An 18,757-nucleotide genomic window follows, 5' to 3' on the forward strand; every position below is an offset into this window, starting at 1 on the left:
CAAGAAGAGAAATAAGTCCCCCCCCGATCGCTGTTCTGTAATCGAAATAAAACGATCATGGAATGTACAATTGTGCGTGCTGCGTTTCACAAGTTATTTTTTTCTCCCCAGTCACAAATCGACGATACAGATATTTTTTTTGGAAGAAGAAGATACGACAGGTACGTACAAAATATTTACTGTTTCTATTCGACATATTACTATTGTTTCTATTATTGATTGCTATTCGGAATTCAAACAATTTAATACTCTCTCCTTTCCATTTTTATTTCATTTAACATTTCCGTACATTGAAAAAGGTCGAAAATATTAAAAATTTTTTTTTCGTGAGAATAATATTCTTTTCTACATTTTTTCCTCAGATACGAAATTGCAAATATTAGTACTACAGAAAAATTATGGCTATTTCAAAATAATTAGATAAATGATTTAAATAAGTTATGGATATTGTATCGCTAAAGATACAAAAAGTAATACAAGTGTGTTGAAGTTAATACAAAACTATATATCGTGCGAATTTACAATAAAATTTTCTTTTAAGACATATTATAATATCAACCATTTTTTAAAGATTTGCTGCTCGCTTAACAGCGGCTTCCTCGCAAATTTTTCAAGTAAGAATCATAGTTGTGAATTACGATAAAAAAAAATTAAAAAATTACATAACACGGAACGAAATAATTTACTAAATTTAGTTGTGTCACGAAGTCGCGTCCGCAAAAAAGAGGAAGAGAAAGAAAGAGAGAGCGAATGGCTGATAAAAATACACTGCTGTGTGCGAGTTTTGTAAATGTCTAACGTTTAATTTCCGTTTCTTATCTCCGTGCTACGTACTCGCTTCGAAAGAGCTTTGATTAAAGCCGCAGCGGAAGGGGAATCGGCGGGATCACGAGGAGAGCAAAGAGGTCACCGTGGTGGCGGTCCTCGTGGAAAAAGGGTCACGCAAAATGGCGCGCCGGGTTTACGAACCGTGTAATAGACGAGTACCGGGGGGCGGGTAGCGGAGACGGAAGTAGAGGTGGCGAAGACGGAAGTAGAGGAGGTGGCGGCGGTGAAAGTGGCGACGAAGGTGGAGCTCGGCGTCGCGCTCCGTATGGATCCGCACGGGCGGATTCACAGAGAGGGAGGGAAAGAGTCTGCAATCTGCTGGGCGCAGGCGGGATGCACTTTGAGGTGCGAGAGCGGAACGGGGTCGCATGGCAAGATGGTGGCTCGGTATACGAACTCTTACGCAGCAAAAAGAGTGCCTATGGAGTCCTCGCTTACTTCGTACGAGATGGTTACATATTAAATAAATGGCAGTAATCGAAGGAGAAAGTGGACGAAGGAGTTACATTGTGTTATTTACAGACTCGACTTTAGAACTCAATCGATGATCACAATGGACGTTACAGCCATTAGAAATCTATCATTTATTTCGTCAAAATATAAAAAACTTTGCCATCAATCTTTCAGCAATATTAGATAAAATTAGATTAAAAAATGTTTGTATGACAGAACGACATAATCTTCCAGCTGCTGTGACAAATTTTTTTTCAGAATAACAATCCTATTATCGTGAGAGCTCTTTAGCTTTAATTTATGGCACGAACAACAGCGATTGCATGTTTCCCAAGTTGATCACGCGTGAATAATCTCTACAACATTATTTGTTACATACTAATAATCCTGCTAAATCCGTTGCGTTTTTATCGCTGCTCCAAAATACAATCTTAACGTTCTCCTCATTCCAATTCTTGCTCCAGTTTCAGTATTATTTCAAAATTTATCTAACCACATATTCGTTTAATTTACTATTTTAATTTAACGACTACATTTTCTATTTAACTTTTACCAGCCACTGCCAGTTTATAACTCCATATATCTATAAGCACGTTCTAAAGAAGGTAGACTGCAGAAACCCGGCTGGCTGGTGCGGATTCATCATCACCGGTAAGAGGCAGTCGATGAAGGAAAATGTCGGGGCCGTTCCCCGAGGTGGAGGTGGTGGACCATGGTGGTGGGAATGAAAAAAAAGGCAGAGAGAGAGAGAGAGAGAGAGAGAAAGAGAGGAGCAGGAGGTTGTGGAAAAGGTCCGGGAAACCCAGCCGGGCGACATACCTCCCGCGAAAGGTGGGCTCGTAGGTGGAGGCGGTGAAAGCTCCGCCTCTATCTCCATCGTGCTTTTCATCGCGTCCGCGACGCATTTTCCTACTTACGCGCGAGTTCACGCACGAGAAGCTCGCCCCGAGCTCGTCTGTCCGCAGTCAATCCCGCGGAACGCCGCGAAAGACGCCTCTGCCTCCCTCCCCTTTCCTGTCTCTCTTCCTCTCTCTTTCCGAGTCATTGAACTCTATTCCATCCTGCTGCATAGAAAATGGAAACGCTCGGCATTACCGTCGAACTGTCGGCGATACTTCGTTGTGGACGGAAGAGGGTAATATCGTAGATATAGACCCATAGGAGAACGCGAGGATAAACGTAGGCGATCTTAATAACAACGGCTAAGAGATGCATGCAAGGTGCAGACAAAGCTCGAAAAGATGTTTAGAAATTGCACGTGGAAATGGTGAAAGATCGATCTTTTAGATTTTTCAACGATATCCGTTATAGAGAATTGTGTTCCTTGATGTGCCTTTGAATTTATAAATTTATTGTATCTTTATATGTATTTTGTAATTGTCGTAGCGAGTTCTTTATTTTTTAAAAGATACAGGAATCGATGTCGACATCAATCAGAAATAAAATCTACAGGTTTATTTTAAATCTTAATCTTTTTCGACTTTCTTAAATGATACCTTGATAGTCTTCTACCATCGCACCCCACAATAATTAACATTTATAGAAGCTAATTCTTGAATGAATTAAGAGATAATAGAGAATTTCAAATATTGTGGTTTTATTTTAAGGTTAAATCTTTGAAATGATTCATATTCGCAGGATTTTGTCGACTGACAAACAAATCTACACGGCATTATTTGCCTACTGTAACGCTTTTGAATGTAATTTTAAAGGTATATTTACACATACACATTTTATTATAATTTTAAAAGTCTATCTCTTGATATAATCGCAGTTTGATAGCAAAAATTCACAATTACATAATTGAATTTGTTACGATACAATTGGGCAATTTATCCGATGCGTCATCAGACTTTGAATGCAGCCTACCGATGCTACAAATATTTCAACGCATTTAATTGATCAGAAAAAAGAATTTTACTAATTATAATTAACCAATTAAAAGAATGCTTCAAAGCATCAAATGAATCGTAATTTTTACATTTTAAAAGCTTTGAATCATTGTAACTTTGAAACTAATGGTAAAATTTGGTTACAAAAATTATAACTAACATTTACAAAAATAACCATCAATATGAAAGATTGATTTCTTAATATTTCGAAATATTTGAATGAGATTAACATAAATAATTTAATCCTCGATAATGGACTATGTTTTTTTTTTTTGCAATTTATGAAATCTGAAAAGCGCAATTTGAACCGATCGTCGAATTGTGATCACAATTGTAACGTAGACTAGTAGTTAGTAGTATAGTCTCAATAAGAGAGTTCCTCAAGTAAGAAATTGGACAAATTCTAATTAGTTTGTGGCGGACTGTAAATGTCAACGTTTACACAACTTCCGATTAGTCCAGCACATTTTCACGACTTAAAATAGAATGAGATAAGATAGAACGAGATGCGTGTATATCTTGTACAATCTTAAACGAGGAGCACGCTCTTGCATAACGCATAGGACGTAAAAAATTCAACCGATCAGAGTTCTTTATTTTATGAAAAGGAAAGAAATGAGGAACTTTAGTTAGTTCATTTTCTTACGCTTTATGCGTTATGCAAAAGTATGTGCTCCCAGTTTGATGCATGATCTATCTCATCCTATCTTAAGCAGATCCTGAAAGATATGATAGAGCAAACGTATGGTGTCCAATCTGTTTGTACTTGAAGACCTCTAACGGAGAAAAACACAGCGGCGAGGGACTCGAAGGCCACGCGACCACACGTGGCAGCCGCTCGCGAGCATCTGGGACGATCCGCGATTTCGTCGGCCCCGGAGGAGGCTGTACGCCGTCGCGACGGGGCGTGTTTCTCGCTCGGCGAACCCCGCGAGCGGAAGGGATGACGGGCGCTCGCACACGGCGCAAGTCGGCCGCACGTTCCCGACGCCTGCGGACTCGATTCGCATCGCGTGTTGCCGCCCCCTTTCACCAAAGGGGGGGGGACAGGCCGCGTCTGAGAGGTCCTTCCGTTCCCGCCGCTCGAGTCCCTTGTCCTGCGACACCTTCGCGGGCGTCGCCGCGAGAGCTGGGTGAGAGAGATCCAGGTGCGCAATCCTCGCGACGTCTTCCACGCATCGTTCCTTCTCGTCGCTCTCGTACCTTTCACCCCCTCCGATCCCCCTAACGTCTCTCTCCCTCCCTCTCTCTCTCTTCCTATCGCCCTGCTTTTTTTGACCCGCTCTCCATCTTTCTTCTGAGAGAGTAAGAACACGCGCACACAAATTGAGAGCCAGAAATGTGCAGCGGACCGAATATTTTCACACACGAGTCGCGAAGGTTTGCCAAATTCGATTTCTGCTTGTGTAAGATTAATTGGAGGTGATAAAGGACAGATTGTGAGGCGACAGCTGTCTGAGTTAACAGATATACATGAGTAACAGATAAAAAAGAAATATACTCTCTAATTAATATTAATATTGCATAGTTAATAGTAAAAGAAGAGGTCTAATGTAGAGGTCTAATGAAGATTAAATTGTTATACTTTAATCTCTGGTTTCAATCTTTTCAAATCTTAAAAAATCAATATCATGTTGATGATTATTTTTATAAGTGTTATTTATAATTTTTATAATAAAATTTTGCTATTAATTTCAAAACTACGACAATAACTTAGAGATTTAAAAAAATTTTATGCCTGAATTATATGTAGGAAAGAGAAAAATGTGCGTATTTAAAACTAAATGTGTGTTTTTATAAATGAAAGAATACGCAGATGTGTTTAATGAACAATTATTAATGTATTATAATAAATTTTGAATCTTTATACATGCATATTCATGTAAAGTATGTGTTTAATAATAAAATGAATAGAAATAAATAAATATTGCGAAAAGATATAAATTATCAAATTACACCTAAATATATTAGAAAAACTGTTTTTACTCCACACTTATAGATAAATAAAAAATTTCATGATTTGCATAATAATTTGTTAAATATGATTACGTCAAAATTTCGCATTTACTTCGAAAGGTATAATTGCATTATTTAATATCGTTCTGATGCAACGATAATATAGCAGTTTAATTATATTTAGATCAAGGTTTGAGCAAACTTTATCAAGATCACGGCAGACTCGAGGGAACTTTTCAAAGATAGATAAGAAAGTGTACACAATTACTTACCGATAGAAACATCACAGGTAAATGATAATTTAATGTTGTTACGAATACGATGTAGCATTATTCAACTACAGATGTGATGCTGAACGAGATGACTAGTTATCTGCGATGCATTTCCTATTGTATGCAAATGCATTCGATAAAAGTTGCCGTAAAAAAAGCTTCGGCAATTAATTTTAAAAATAATCGCCGACTATTGCATATCCGCTGTCATAGTGCAAATGGAAAGGCCGCTTCTTTTATTTATTTTTTTTGTAAACGTGCGATATAAATCACTCGCTGAAAACGCGACGATTAAATTGGCAATTATTCTTATCTGGTTACATTCATTTCATCTTGTTATCTTGACACGCAATCAATTCAATAAGTAACGAAGACAAAAGACAGAAAGTGCAAAGTAGCTTAAATGCGTGAGAAAGATTTGGAGTAATGCAATATTAATGAGAGGAACTGTACAATATAATAAGAGCAGTCTGCTGATTTCATAAAACAGTCCTTATAAAAAATCGAACTTGGAATTATATAAAATGTATTGCTTGTAGAATAAATATGTATCAAATACAAAATTAAAAAATTGTTGAACAATAATAACTTAAATATCATATTTCTTCCTCAATTACTTTGTTATTAAAATTATTTTTTGTTTATATTTCATAACTTTTAAAAGTAATATATTAAACTAAATGACGTACATCACAAAGTTGAACTAATGTAATTTGCATTACGCTTTTTAATTTTTTTCTATTAACTACTTTGCAATTAATGTAGTGAAACAGAATTGTCTTTTTTGAAATAAACTTTGAAAAATTAATTTATCTTATAAGATTTTCCAAATTTTTGCTTCCTTTAAAATGCACTCTTTTTTTTTATTTATACTCCTCGAACTATAATATATGATACTCTTTTTCTCAATGCTTCACTTATTAGAAAAATATCATGTATTGCACGCTTATTATTTCGTAGATGAGAACATGCTTTCGCAAAAGGATACGATGGTATAAACAAAAAGTCCATATAATAAATATATTATTTATTTAACTTCTATATTATTATTATAATAATAATCAGTTGCAGTATATTTAATCTATACTTACAAAGAAACGGTCCAAACTGTCCTTCATTGATTTTGATTTTGAAGAATTGCAGAACAGTAAAAAATAAGACATGTACCTTTTTATCTGTGGATGCTTTCTTGTACATTTACAAGATTAAGACAAACTCTATTTTAATTTTAATCAAATATCGATTAAAATTGTATAATATATGAAAAGAATCTTTTAGGAGAAAAATGTTACGATATTTTACGCTTTCGCAATTATTATGTATTTGTCGAAAAAAAATTTTTTTTTAATACATTCCTCCTTCTCTCTCATCATTATAAATTAAGGTTGACTTATGAACGGTTGTTCTAACTTTTCAACATACACACACACATACACATGCAAAAAGAACATATAAAAATATGTGTCTTATTTTTAGCTGTTATATAATAAAACTCATTAAAATCGATGAGGGACCGTTTCAATTGTTTCCCCAATAATCAATAATATATAACATAATCAAGATTTGACTTGGGTGCGACATGAAGCGTCTTAGCATATGTCTTTGTATATGGTACTGCATGTGTGTGATTCTGTCGAATAATATATCTCTGTATGTATCATATCGAATCAAAGGCACGATTGGTGTTTTTGAACAAACAACAGTAATTGACCTACATGTTCCTTCGTCGTTTTTAACTTCTAATTGCGATTCTACTCTGTTTCGCGAATTCAGCAAAAATCGTCAATTCTAAGATGTCAAAATTATCCCCAAGACTTTGAAAGAATGAACGAATGAATTATGTTGGCGAGAAGTCACATCATAATTTTATCATCAGAGCGTCATAATTGTCTTCTGTGTACGACTGCTATTCTAGAAATTGATTTAACATGCGTCGTTTCAACGTAGGCCGGATCGTTTTAGACGTATCTTTCAACAATAGTTAATGTTAAATTACAAATTTACGTTCGAAAATCTAAATTGGCACTTAATTCGTTTCTGTACTTGGCGAAGATGAATATGAACTCGAAGACCCATGCAATTTACAACGAAATGACGCATGACTCTATTTTATTGACCGTCGTTGCGGTTACAGACGCGTTACGTCTGATCTGGATGCTGATTCGGCTTAAATCTCGACCTTATAAGGTGAACCGGGGATGTGATCGTCGCCCCATTTGACGATCACGATGTATTCGCCCCGCTCGCGCACCAGGTAACTCACGTTGTAATTGTTCCGGCCTGTGTGCTTTACAAAGACCTCCTCACATGGTCCTTTGGGCCCGTACACGCCCACGTAGAGAATATTATTACCTACAATTATACAATACTAATTAGCAATTTCAAATAATTACTCGAAAAGTTAATTAACTCTCATGCTAGGTGTACATTGTTTAAATTATCATCTGGATTTACTCATTAAAATATATAAACGATACGCTGTCTAAAACTTTTAGACTAAATGTCATTCTGAAGAGTGAAATCTCACTCTTGAAGATTGAAAACTGAACCACTCTTTTTCAAGGCTAGAGTTCAATTTTTAAGTAAGATTTCATCTAAAGAATTTAGAGTGAAATGCAATTAATAAGTTAACGATGCTTAATTATGAGAAATATATTTTTATACCATTTATACGAATCGATAACAGACGAGATTGCGATTACATACCAGCGTCTCCCGCATGCACAGTGAATTGATTTTGTTTTCCTAAGTAAGCTTTCTTGAGGCCCATGCCTTTACTCGTCACCTTGCCCGCATCAGACTTAAACAATGGCAATACCGGTCCAATCTGCTTGCTTTTCGATATCTTTTGCACAGTCTCTACAACGATCGAGCTTGTCTCTTGCGCGCCTCTCTCCGCCAAATCCGCGCCTGGAATAGTATTTATTTTTTTCACTGCCGCTCTTTCTATTAAGTTTTTTGCTGCATAATTTATAAATTATTCTTACATTTTAGGAATATAATAATTTATAAATTGTATTCTTAGACTTGGAATGTTAGAATAAGCTATAAATAATGCATACATTATTGCAAGTACATAAAGAATACGCACCTGTGCAAGGAACCTTGTATGGTGAACCGACGATGTGGTAGCCGTTGTACTTGATGCTGATATAATAATCGCCTGGTACCAAAGGCGTGTACCTGACCTTGTAACCCTCCTCGACTTCGGTACAATCCATAGCGACCTTGCTGGGTCCATCCACAGTAACTCCCAGCGCTCCGCTGCCCGCATTGCAGGTATCGATGATGAAATCGGTTTTCTGACCGGTCTTGATCTCCTTTAGACCGTTGCCATAGGCGTGCAACGCCGCTGGATCAGCGTCCACTTTACCAACTTTGACACGATACGGACTACCCGACATATGCACTCCGTTGAACTTGAGATGGATTTGATGGATACCGTTCTCCGTCGGCATGAATCTTACCGAGTATGTGTCCGCATCAATACTCTGGATGAAGCAATCGTCCTGGGTGCCGCTTGGTGATACAAGCTGAAAGGATAACGGATAATTAATGCGACTCAGAAGATCAACTTTTAACCCTTAACTATAGCTATAAAAACTACACCTAAGTTCTAAACATTAAAGTAATCTAAAACATTCTGTTTGAAATACAAGTGAAGATCCGTCTTACAGCCACTAACGGAAAAAAGTTTAAAGTTTTTCAAAAATTTATCTTTATATGAAATTTATTAAAATATATTAAAATTTGTTTTCGAGAATCTTTAGTAAACTTTCTTATGAATAATGTATAAGTTAATTGGGCAATGAGCATTTAACTTTTCATCGTATAAAAATAATTTCCATAATTGGTTTCTTCCCGTCAAAATTTGTGAGCAAGGGCATTTCTTATCAGTTTGATAATTTCTTACTATTATTTTTTATTACAGAAAATTTATTTTGTATTTGTATTATTTTTTGTATCATATTTACATATTTTCAATATTCTGTACTACAGTGTGTGTACATATATATAAAATACAAATACGAAAAAAATTAAATAATTAAGCGGAATCAAAATGGCATAATGAATTCTAATTGAATGGTGCGTTGTTTATAAATACAAAATCTTTTCTCGATATTGCATATTTCAAAGCATTTAATTTCTTTCTATATAATCTAAAAATTTTATACTTCGTGTCCAAAGGTTAGTTACTATCATATGACATCATATGACTCAGTGTTTTTCTAGTGGATCGTTGAGTCGCAAAAAGTCGAGTTGAAGAAAATAAAACAGCACGACTTTCAAATCAGCGACTACCAAGAGGTACCCTTACGAGGATGACGGAAACACTACCACTTTGTGTCGAAATCTTCCATGTGACTCATCTAGCTATGTGCATGTGGCGACCAGTAAAAATACGTTTGCGATCCCACCTACGCGGTCTAATGTGGTGGCGACTATTTCACAAGCGCGCGAGTTATTTACGGCGTTCCTCCTCTCTTTCGCAAGGAGGTGTATCGCGGTGAGTTAAACTCGCAAATGTCACAATCGAAGGACTGTTCTCGTTATCAGTGAGGAAAGGGCGATTTTACCTTCCCATCCAGTTCACCCTTGGCGCCGTTCTTGCGCACCAGGAAGGTGCAGGGCTTGTCGGGCTGCACTCCGCTTTCGGGAAATTGCGCGACCTCGAGTTTGTGTGCGTCGCCCATCGCCGGTGAGATGTAAACCTTGTGCGGCGAGTCAGGGATGTGCTGATCGTTGAACTTGATTCCCACCCTATATTCGCCTGAAAACAAACAACGCACATTTTAATAAATTAATGGATTAATATAGTATTGCTAGTATGAGGCTTTTTAAATAGTAAGTCCCCAACGTTTTTCAAGAAAATGTAATATAACCCATATTCAATTCTGATTTATATTTTTTTGTTTATTTAAATCAATATAAATTTTAATCTTGGTTCAATTAACTTTTCATTTTTTTTTCTCTAGTTCTAAGAATTAAAAAAAGATGAAGAGCAAGTTGAACCGAGATTAAAGTTAATCTTCAGCACTGATTAGAAACGGGCATTATTTAAATAAAAATTAACTTTTAAAGGAATAATAGTTTTTGTTTTGAAATATTTCATATAATATAATATAATAAAGAAAAATAAAATAATTGAAATATATCGTAGACTGTTACTTCACAATTATTAATATTTACGTGGAAATTGAGGATATCTACAAAGTAGCCATGTTCATTATTTCCGAATGAAATAAGCGGTGGCTAAATAAATCACGGAACGTTCAAAGCGAACTGTGTTTTCTATCCAACAAATCAGAAGGAAAAGTTCAGGAAAATATCCGCCCAAGGATCGAACTAACCATCGCCTTGCTGAGACTCCTGTGACTCGTTTCCGGTCAGGACGATCTGCGTGGTGGCTGTGAAGGTAGCCATCGACCCCGGACTACGTCACGGATTTCGCCGAAAATGAAAGTCCAACGTGAAGGAAACACGTGGAGTCTTGGCGGGCGAGACAAACGAGGAGGAAATCAGGGGTAGTTGGAAGGATTCGATCGAGGAGGGGGAATGGAAAACGTAAGAGAAAAAAGAAAAGGAGCGAAGAGGAAGTAAGAGTGGAGAAGAAAAAAAAAGAGACGAACGATCGCAGCTGTAACCGAAGGTTGGTCGCGTACCACTACTTTTCCTCAGATCGATCCTGATCTCGATTCGTCGGCGAGCTTTCTCCCCCTTCATTCCCCACACCCCCGTGTTTCTGTTTTGCTCGCGCCCCCGTGTCCCCGTCGGTCTCCCCACCGCGTCAAAATCCGCTCCCACGGGGTCCAAATATAACCATCGCGTGCTAATCCGCGTCCAGCCATGAGTAGCCAACTGCGGGGCCAAAATATGGATTCACCTTAACAAATATAGACGGTGATATTTCGGGAATTGAGAAAAAGAGAGGAGGGGGGGGAGAGAGAGAGAGAGAGAGAGAGAGAGAACTGGACGATCAACAGAACAGGAGAGAGGGGTAGAGAGGCATTATGGACGATGACGGATCAACAAGCAGTCGAGTCGGATTCATTAACACTTTGTGGATGACCAACGTTGATCTACGTTCGTAACTATGGTGCGGATATAAACTCGATCGCGTGTGAATACATGGTATCTCAATATTAACAGAAAACTTGCAATAATAACTATACTAAGACGAATTAAAATTTGTTAAAAATTTGCAAAAATCAGTGACTACAACGATATTTAAGACTAAAGACGAAAGGTACATTGTCTACTTTATCAAGTCATTTACGGCCTGGATATAAAACAAATACTTTGACAAATTATTTTATATATAAAATTATATTTAAAAAATATTATTAGTTGTTTAAGATTAAAAATACTATGCAATCATGAAACAATCGTAGAATAATTGTTAGAAAAAAGATAGCTGAAAAAAGATGTCGAATCCCAAAAATTTTTGGAAATCGGTAGCATTCTCTATTTTTTTTTAGTTTATAGAATTTCCGTAAGTAGAGTAACATTTCGTTTTATATTCTAGGAAATATTTAGATATAATTTAATTACCGTATAATTAAATTTACACGTATTAAACCCAACGAACGCCCGTCATGGGTGATTTAGTTCGTGTGGACATCGTCGGCGATCCATAAAATTCGGGCGTATAATTTTGGAACGCTCGTGAGTCATTCAGTCGACAGTACGCAATCGATTAGGTGCATACGCGTGCGAATAATCTATCAAAGTGCAAAGTATGCGTAAATGTCGTTTAACAGAATTTATTTAGCGAATAAACTCATAAATACTTAGGAATCGGTGTTACCGTCTTTTCAAGACGCAAATTATCTTCAACTAGACTCATACTAATTAGGAATGGATTGGCAAAAGTCCATCTTTACCACTATATTGTAACATTTTATGGATACTTCAAACGATGAATTGGTAATTCGTAAATGTTACAGTTCCGAATTACGTTGGAAACGTATAATCCGCGTGTGCGATGACTTTAAACATAAATATTGCTCCACTTTTCATAGAATTTTGCAATGGCCACTGGCGGATCCACGGGGAAGAAGCACAAGGGCCATGGCCTTCTTTAGAATCCAGAAATATTTGTTAATTTAAGAAACTTCTAAATATAGAAATCATAGATCGTATTATATTATTCTTTTTTTATATTAATATAATTCTAAATAAAATGTTTTATTAATTATTAAATATATTTAAATAATATTTTTTTCAATATATATAATTATAATTTGAGCCGTTGAGTGGCCTGTTGCTCGATGCGATTGACTCGCGATACGTAGATCTAGGGTTCAATCCTACATGCATCCACGTACGCGATTTTTAAGGAGCCGAAAATAGCCCCACTTGATTATTAAGACACCTTCAATCACCAGCGCCGTTCGGATTCAGCGTTAAACTGTAGCCCCATATATCAGTAGATATATGCATCTCCCATATTAAACTTTCCATATTTGACCTTAAAAAATGTTCGCTTGCAGCGAATCAATGATCACTTCCTTGACAAATTTCTGGATCCGCCAATGACAATGGCCACTGCGTATAACCAAAAAGAGAAGGCACTCATAACTTACCGGGTTCGCTAACGACGTAGCTAACGTAACAACTGCCGTCCTTGCGATCCTTGAAATCTATTTGTGCCTTGCTAGGCCCCTCGACGGAGACGGCAAGAGTACCCGCGCCCGCTTCCCTGGTCCAGATGTTGAATTCGCATGGTTCACCTTGCTCTCCCCTTTCTAGACCGGGTCCACCCGCGTGAACTCTGTGCGCACCACCGTCCCTGAGCGGACCTACAGTGAACTGGAAAGGCGAGCCAGGGATGTGCATGGACTTGTAACGCACGGACACCGTGTGCACGCCCAACTCCTTAGGTACGAATGCTACCGCGTAGATGCCATCCTCGGCCTCCTTGATCTCGGCATCTTCGGTGACACCACCGGGTGACGTGACAGTGGCGGCGAGATCGAAGGATGTGATACCAGGCATCTTGAAGGTCAGTTTGCATTGGTTGCCGACCTCGGTAATTGGCACAGCCTCTCGCTGTCTTTGAATCTTCTCTCTCTGCCGGTTGCTACCCTCTCCGCTAACTTTGACGGTGAATGGCGAGCCCTCGACGTGGTGGTCCGCAAACTTCAAATTCATGATGTAATAACCGGGCTCGGTGGGCTTGTAAGAGATGTTAAGAGTGCCGTCCTCGTTGTCCTTGCATTGGATCTCGGCTTTGCTCGGGCCTTCCATCGAAAGGGAGAGACCACCAAAACCAGCATTCCTCGTATCAATCGAGAATTTGTTCTCCACATGGGTCTTACCCTCCTTCAGACCGGGACCGGAAACTTTAACTTTCTTCGCGTCACCGACCTCGCGATCCTTCACGTCGATCTTGAAGGGGGAATTCGGTATGTGCTTGCCCATTCTCTTCACGCTCACGGTATGCTCGCCTGCTTCACGTGGCGTAAACGACACACACATGTTACCGCTTCCCGGCATCTTCTTTAGGAAACACGGCTCCTCCAGACCGCTGGGTGCCGTGATGGACGCGTTTAGAGATTTGATATCAGCGTCGGACACCTTACCCGGCAGCTGCACCTCGCTAGAAGAACCTACAGAGATCTGATTCCTCTTACGGCCCTCGCCTAAAAACGACAAATTTTTAATTGTTTTAATTTTTTCATTATAAAATCATTATAAAAAATTGAAAATTTTAGAAACAAGGAGTTATAGGGGTACATTAATATATTAATATATATTAATAAAAAATTCTCAAAATATCATTAGAATAATAACTTCTTATTTAATAGCTTAGTCCTTCAGTTTTATAAGAAATAACAATTAGGACACCCTTGCGCATGCGAGACGAGATTCGAGACCGAGATCACTTGTAACGTTCGAGATCAATACTGAGATCTAGCATAACGAGATCGAGATTGTTTAAAATTCTCGTCGAAATTTCGTCAATTTTTACAAATGTTTAAAGCTATCTCATCATTTAGTTTTATTCACATTGGCTTTATTTACAAACAGCACATAAAAATAAACGTGTCGTTTATGTCGTCACGATTCAATATGGTCGTGGCGACTATCTCAGAATCATTGATATAAATTATATTAAAATCTTATTCTTCATATTATATTTTAAGAGTAGTGTTAAGATAGAGGTACCCAGTTATGTAATATACAGTACTTTTTTGTAAAAAATTTTAATAAATACATTCATTTATACTCACAAATAAAACTATTTCTTTTGCATTTGTTAAACTATTTTTTGCTAATCTCGTTGAGATCTCGTCAAGATTCGAGATCAAGATGCTTCCAAGATTTTTCGAGCTCGAGATCGAGATTGCAGAAATCTCGTCTCATCTCGTCTCGTACGAAATCTCTAATCTACTTACCCGTAATTTTTGCGACAAAAGGACTGCCTCTGATATGCTTATCGCCGAACTTAACGGTAATTTTGTATTCTCCGGGTGCGGTAGGCAGATAAGATACCGATACCGTGCCATCCTTGTTGTCGTGACAGCTTATTTCGGCTTTACTGGGCCCTTCGACAGCCAACGAAAGACCACCCGCACCGGCACCTTTCGTCGAGATGGTGAAGTTTCCAGGTTCACCGCAAACGCCGTAAACCAAACCTGGTCCATACGCTGTTACATATCCACTCGCCAAAGAATCGACATGGAATTTGTAGGGAGAACCTAGCAATAAAATCGTATATTAATATAAAACACATATATAGACAAACATTTGTTTGACATAAATAATTTATACAGTTTTGTTAAAAAAAAAAAAAAGAAAGTGAAAATAGAGAGATTACCTGAAAAAATTTTATATTTATATAATTACTCGTGAAATTATATAATTTTGGTCTAAATATCGATTTAATGAGATATTACAATAAATAATATATAAAAAATGTTTTTTTTTTATTTGAGAGATAATTGGAAAATATTATGTTTAATGATGGTCGCGTGAAGTAAATTAATTTGTCAGACGGGGAGATTTATTATTAGCGTAAATTGGCGCTCGTGAGATCCATTACACGGGGAATGAAATTTCATATAGCTTCTGTGTTTCAGGATCGTATGGATCGCACACGCATCGTACATTAGCGCGTTATTCTTGGAATGCTCTGTGAACCTCCTGTGATCGATCGCACTTCACGATTGCGTAATCGCCGTTAATTTGCGAGATGAATGGATTAACTTACCCTGGACGTGTTCACCGTTAAATTTCACATAAATCTCATGAAGGCCCTCTTCCCTCGGCTCGTACTTGATAGATACCGTACCATCATGATTGTCCTCGATAACTGGCTTGTCCACGTTTCCGCTAGGCATCTTCACTTCAGCTGAAAACGAGTAAAGTGGCGTTCATCAGGTACATCTCAAGGACATCCGCGCGACATAGTTTCCTCGAGCGAGCCACGATTGGTTGGCACTGATGTACAAAATTGCAGCTTTCGCACCCAAACAAGATTTCATATCAAAAATAACTACTTAATGTTTGTGTTTGTCATCTCTCGGTTTCATATTCAAAGATATAGAATAATTCGCACGTAAATAATATTCCTCGAAAATAGAAAGATATATTTCTTGTCCTAATAGGTTTTAATAATTAAGTTAAACTTATTTGGTAATTGCATCTTAAAATGTATAGAAACGATTATTAATTTGAGTATATATCTTGAAAATTTGCAAAATTTTTTTTTAAAAAAGAAAAAGAAGGAAATGATAAGCCGATATTTTTTTCGATCAGAGATGCGTATCAGAAGAAGCTGTGTTACATACGAAACTCACGCACCGTGCAGATTTATTAAGTATTTAATTTTTAAGTATTCACAAATTTGTGGTGGATAATGTAAAATAATTTTTCGGTTACTCTGATAATACAATTCCGAAATACGACGAATTACAAGTCATTTTAGATATTATGTGCTGAATTAGTTGAAGACAAATTGAGAGAGCTCTTGAAGACAAAACCTTTTTTCGTGTCGACGTAGAAAATGCTCTGGAAGACGAGCGGCGCGAAATCAAGCCCAGGTCCCGGAACTTCCTTCTTTTCTTGAACGCTCTTAGCGTAGCAGATCGGTCCGCGCGCAGGGCAGTTGAATTCGCTGAAGAATACGCTCTTCAACCAAGCTTTATAGAAGGTCGATACCTCCTGCCACGTGGCTGGTACTTCCGGTTCTCTATCTCCCCAAAACATATCTCCAACGAGTACACTTCAGAATCACGAGAATTTCCGTTGAAACACTTGATGAACTATCGTTATACTGATCGTGCGATTGCACGATCTTTTTATTCTGAATCGTCGCAAAAATTAATCGCGGTTTTTTAAACGAGAGAAAAATTACGTTGAGAAAATTTATCTATGTTGTCAGAAGAGTAACGACGTATTTTATTTCTAGGATTTGTACATATAACGAGACACTGCAAACAATTTTCTTTTACACTTGATTTTTCCTGCGTAAAATAAAGATAGGATTTGTCTACGAGTCTAAAATAAAAAAAAATAATAAAATCGTTTTTATTAAAATAAATTCCGATAAAAAAAAATTGATTTGTATACTGCAATCCAAGTGCACAATCAGTGTCTTCATATATGTGTGTATTTTTTTCTGTAAAAAAATAACACTATATACGCTACACCTTTATAAGTATAAATCCATTTTTGTATATGTTGCACAGTATGTCATTTTTATACGGAAAAATTAAATCACACACATATGAAGGCACTTATCGTACACTTGGATTTGTAGTATGCAAGTCAGCTTCGCTTAGAATAGCTTATTTTAATTCAAAACCAATTTCATCTTTTTTTTATTTTGCCTTGTAGACATACTTTATTTTACAGAGAAAAAATCAAATTTAAAAAAAAAATCTTACAGCACTTCCAAATATCGGTTGAGATGATTAAATGAAAGGCTCCAGTTACGAGCGCGCCGTCATGTGCGGTAAACACCTCTAGGATGAGATCCCCTGAATAGACCGGCGTTGATAAATCTTCTCCCGTACTGAAACGTCTGCGCTAAAAAAAAAAAATCAAGAATTCCCGAGGGGTTCCGCGGGGCAACCGAAGAGACCAATTTAAGGAGACCGACCGACTAACCGACCCACCCACTAACCGACCCACCGACCAACTGACCGAACGGATGTCTTCCGGCGTTCTCCAGCGATCTCGTTCGCGAGGTCTCCAGCCTGATGGCGCCTATCAGTCGACTTCACGAGGGCGCATCTCCGGCACGACTGACGGTCGCACGAGCACCAAAGTCGGTCGGCGGCGAGGACGATGAGAGCTGGCCGTCGATCTGGCTGGGTGATCTTTTTTTCCAGCGTTAGCTACCAGACGCCAGTTTCGTATTGCCTATTACAATAGTCAGTCTACCTTGTCCATCAAACATCCTCGTTCCTCTTTCCCTCCTTCCCTTTTCAATCCTAATCTCTCTCTCTCTCTCTCTCTCTCTCTCTCTCCCTCGCTCTCTCTCTCCCTCCCTCCCTCTCTCCCTCTCTTTCATTTCGTCTTTCTTTACAAGTGACCTGTCCCTCTCTATTGGCTGTGCCACATGAGGATCACACGTACGCAGGAATATGATCAACGCATATATCTGCACACGCATACACAATCAGGGTGTACCTATGGAGGTTTACGCACGCGCTAATCCGAGGATTCCGCGGCTGGTGGGAGGAAGCGGATGGTCGACGTCGCGGCGCCTGCACCTGGTGCGTGAAAATTTATGACACAGGTATATCGATGTATGAAAGTATATTTTATATACATATATTACACGCGTTCGCTGTGTGTATGTGCGTGTATGCGCACGCGTGTGTATGTGTGTAGTAACCGCTAGTTCGTCGAGTTGAGGATGGATCGGTTGCATAGCTGGTTACGTGACGGGATCAACGCTGGACGGGTCTGCTCGATCGGGGTAAATTGGGAACACGACGACGCGACCATCATTAGGCGTGCATGCGATGACGTTATTGCCAGGCGCTCGGGATATTGCTTTTGATTGCTAAAGAAGAAGGCTCGAGGTCGTCTTTGGAACGTGATACTTCTCGTGACGAGGTTCAATTAAACAAATTATTATTATAACTTGAAAAGAAACATTATTATTCTTATTCTTATAATTAGAAATACTATCTCTGTTTTCTTTGCATCCAAAAATGTTTTGTAGAAACTTGATAAGTACATCTTCCAATGCTATATAAGAATGAGAAAAGAGTTATTTTATTCGTAATTAAAAAAATTAATATGTGTAACACTTTGTATTTTTCACTCTAATTTTTTTGTTTAATTTTAACATTTTGTGTATATATATATATATATATATATATATATATATATATA

At 37.8% G+C, this 18,757-nt stretch overlaps 1 protein-coding gene across 6 annotated transcripts in view; it reads right to left on the reverse strand.

The window, feature by feature from the left end:
* Positions 1 to 6,883: 6,883 nt before the first annotated feature.
* The window catches only part of LOC108754935 (filamin-A), a 52,905-nt gene continuing 41,031 nt past the window's right edge, over positions 6,884 to 18,757 (reverse strand). For 5 of the 6 annotated variants that reach the window (XM_018497603.1, XM_018497601.1, XM_018497602.1 and 2 more), the window contains 7 exons: positions 15,618 to 15,758; positions 14,803 to 15,105; positions 12,988 to 14,046; positions 9,979 to 10,172; positions 8,493 to 8,934; positions 8,108 to 8,311; positions 6,884 to 7,753 (listed from right to left, as the gene is read on the reverse strand). In XM_018497603.1, the coding sequence (XP_018353105.1) occupies positions 7,569 to 7,753; positions 8,108 to 8,311; positions 8,493 to 8,934; positions 9,979 to 10,172; positions 12,988 to 14,046; positions 14,803 to 15,105; positions 15,618 to 15,758 (2,528 nt within the window). In that variant the 3' untranslated portion in view covers positions 6,884 to 7,568. Of the gene's footprint in view, positions 7,754 to 8,107; positions 8,312 to 8,492; positions 8,935 to 9,978; positions 10,173 to 12,987; positions 14,047 to 14,802; positions 15,106 to 15,617; positions 15,759 to 16,389; positions 16,772 to 18,757 lie in introns of those variants that run through there. The other variant, XM_018497604.1, reaches the window with a different exon arrangement.

The sequence above is a fragment of the Trachymyrmex septentrionalis genome, unplaced genomic scaffold (genome assembly GCF_001594115.1).
Source record: "Trachymyrmex septentrionalis isolate Tsep2-gDNA-1 unplaced genomic scaffold, Tsep1.0 scaffold83, whole genome shotgun sequence".
Lineage (NCBI taxonomy): Eukaryota > Metazoa > Arthropoda > Insecta > Hymenoptera > Formicidae > Trachymyrmex > Trachymyrmex septentrionalis.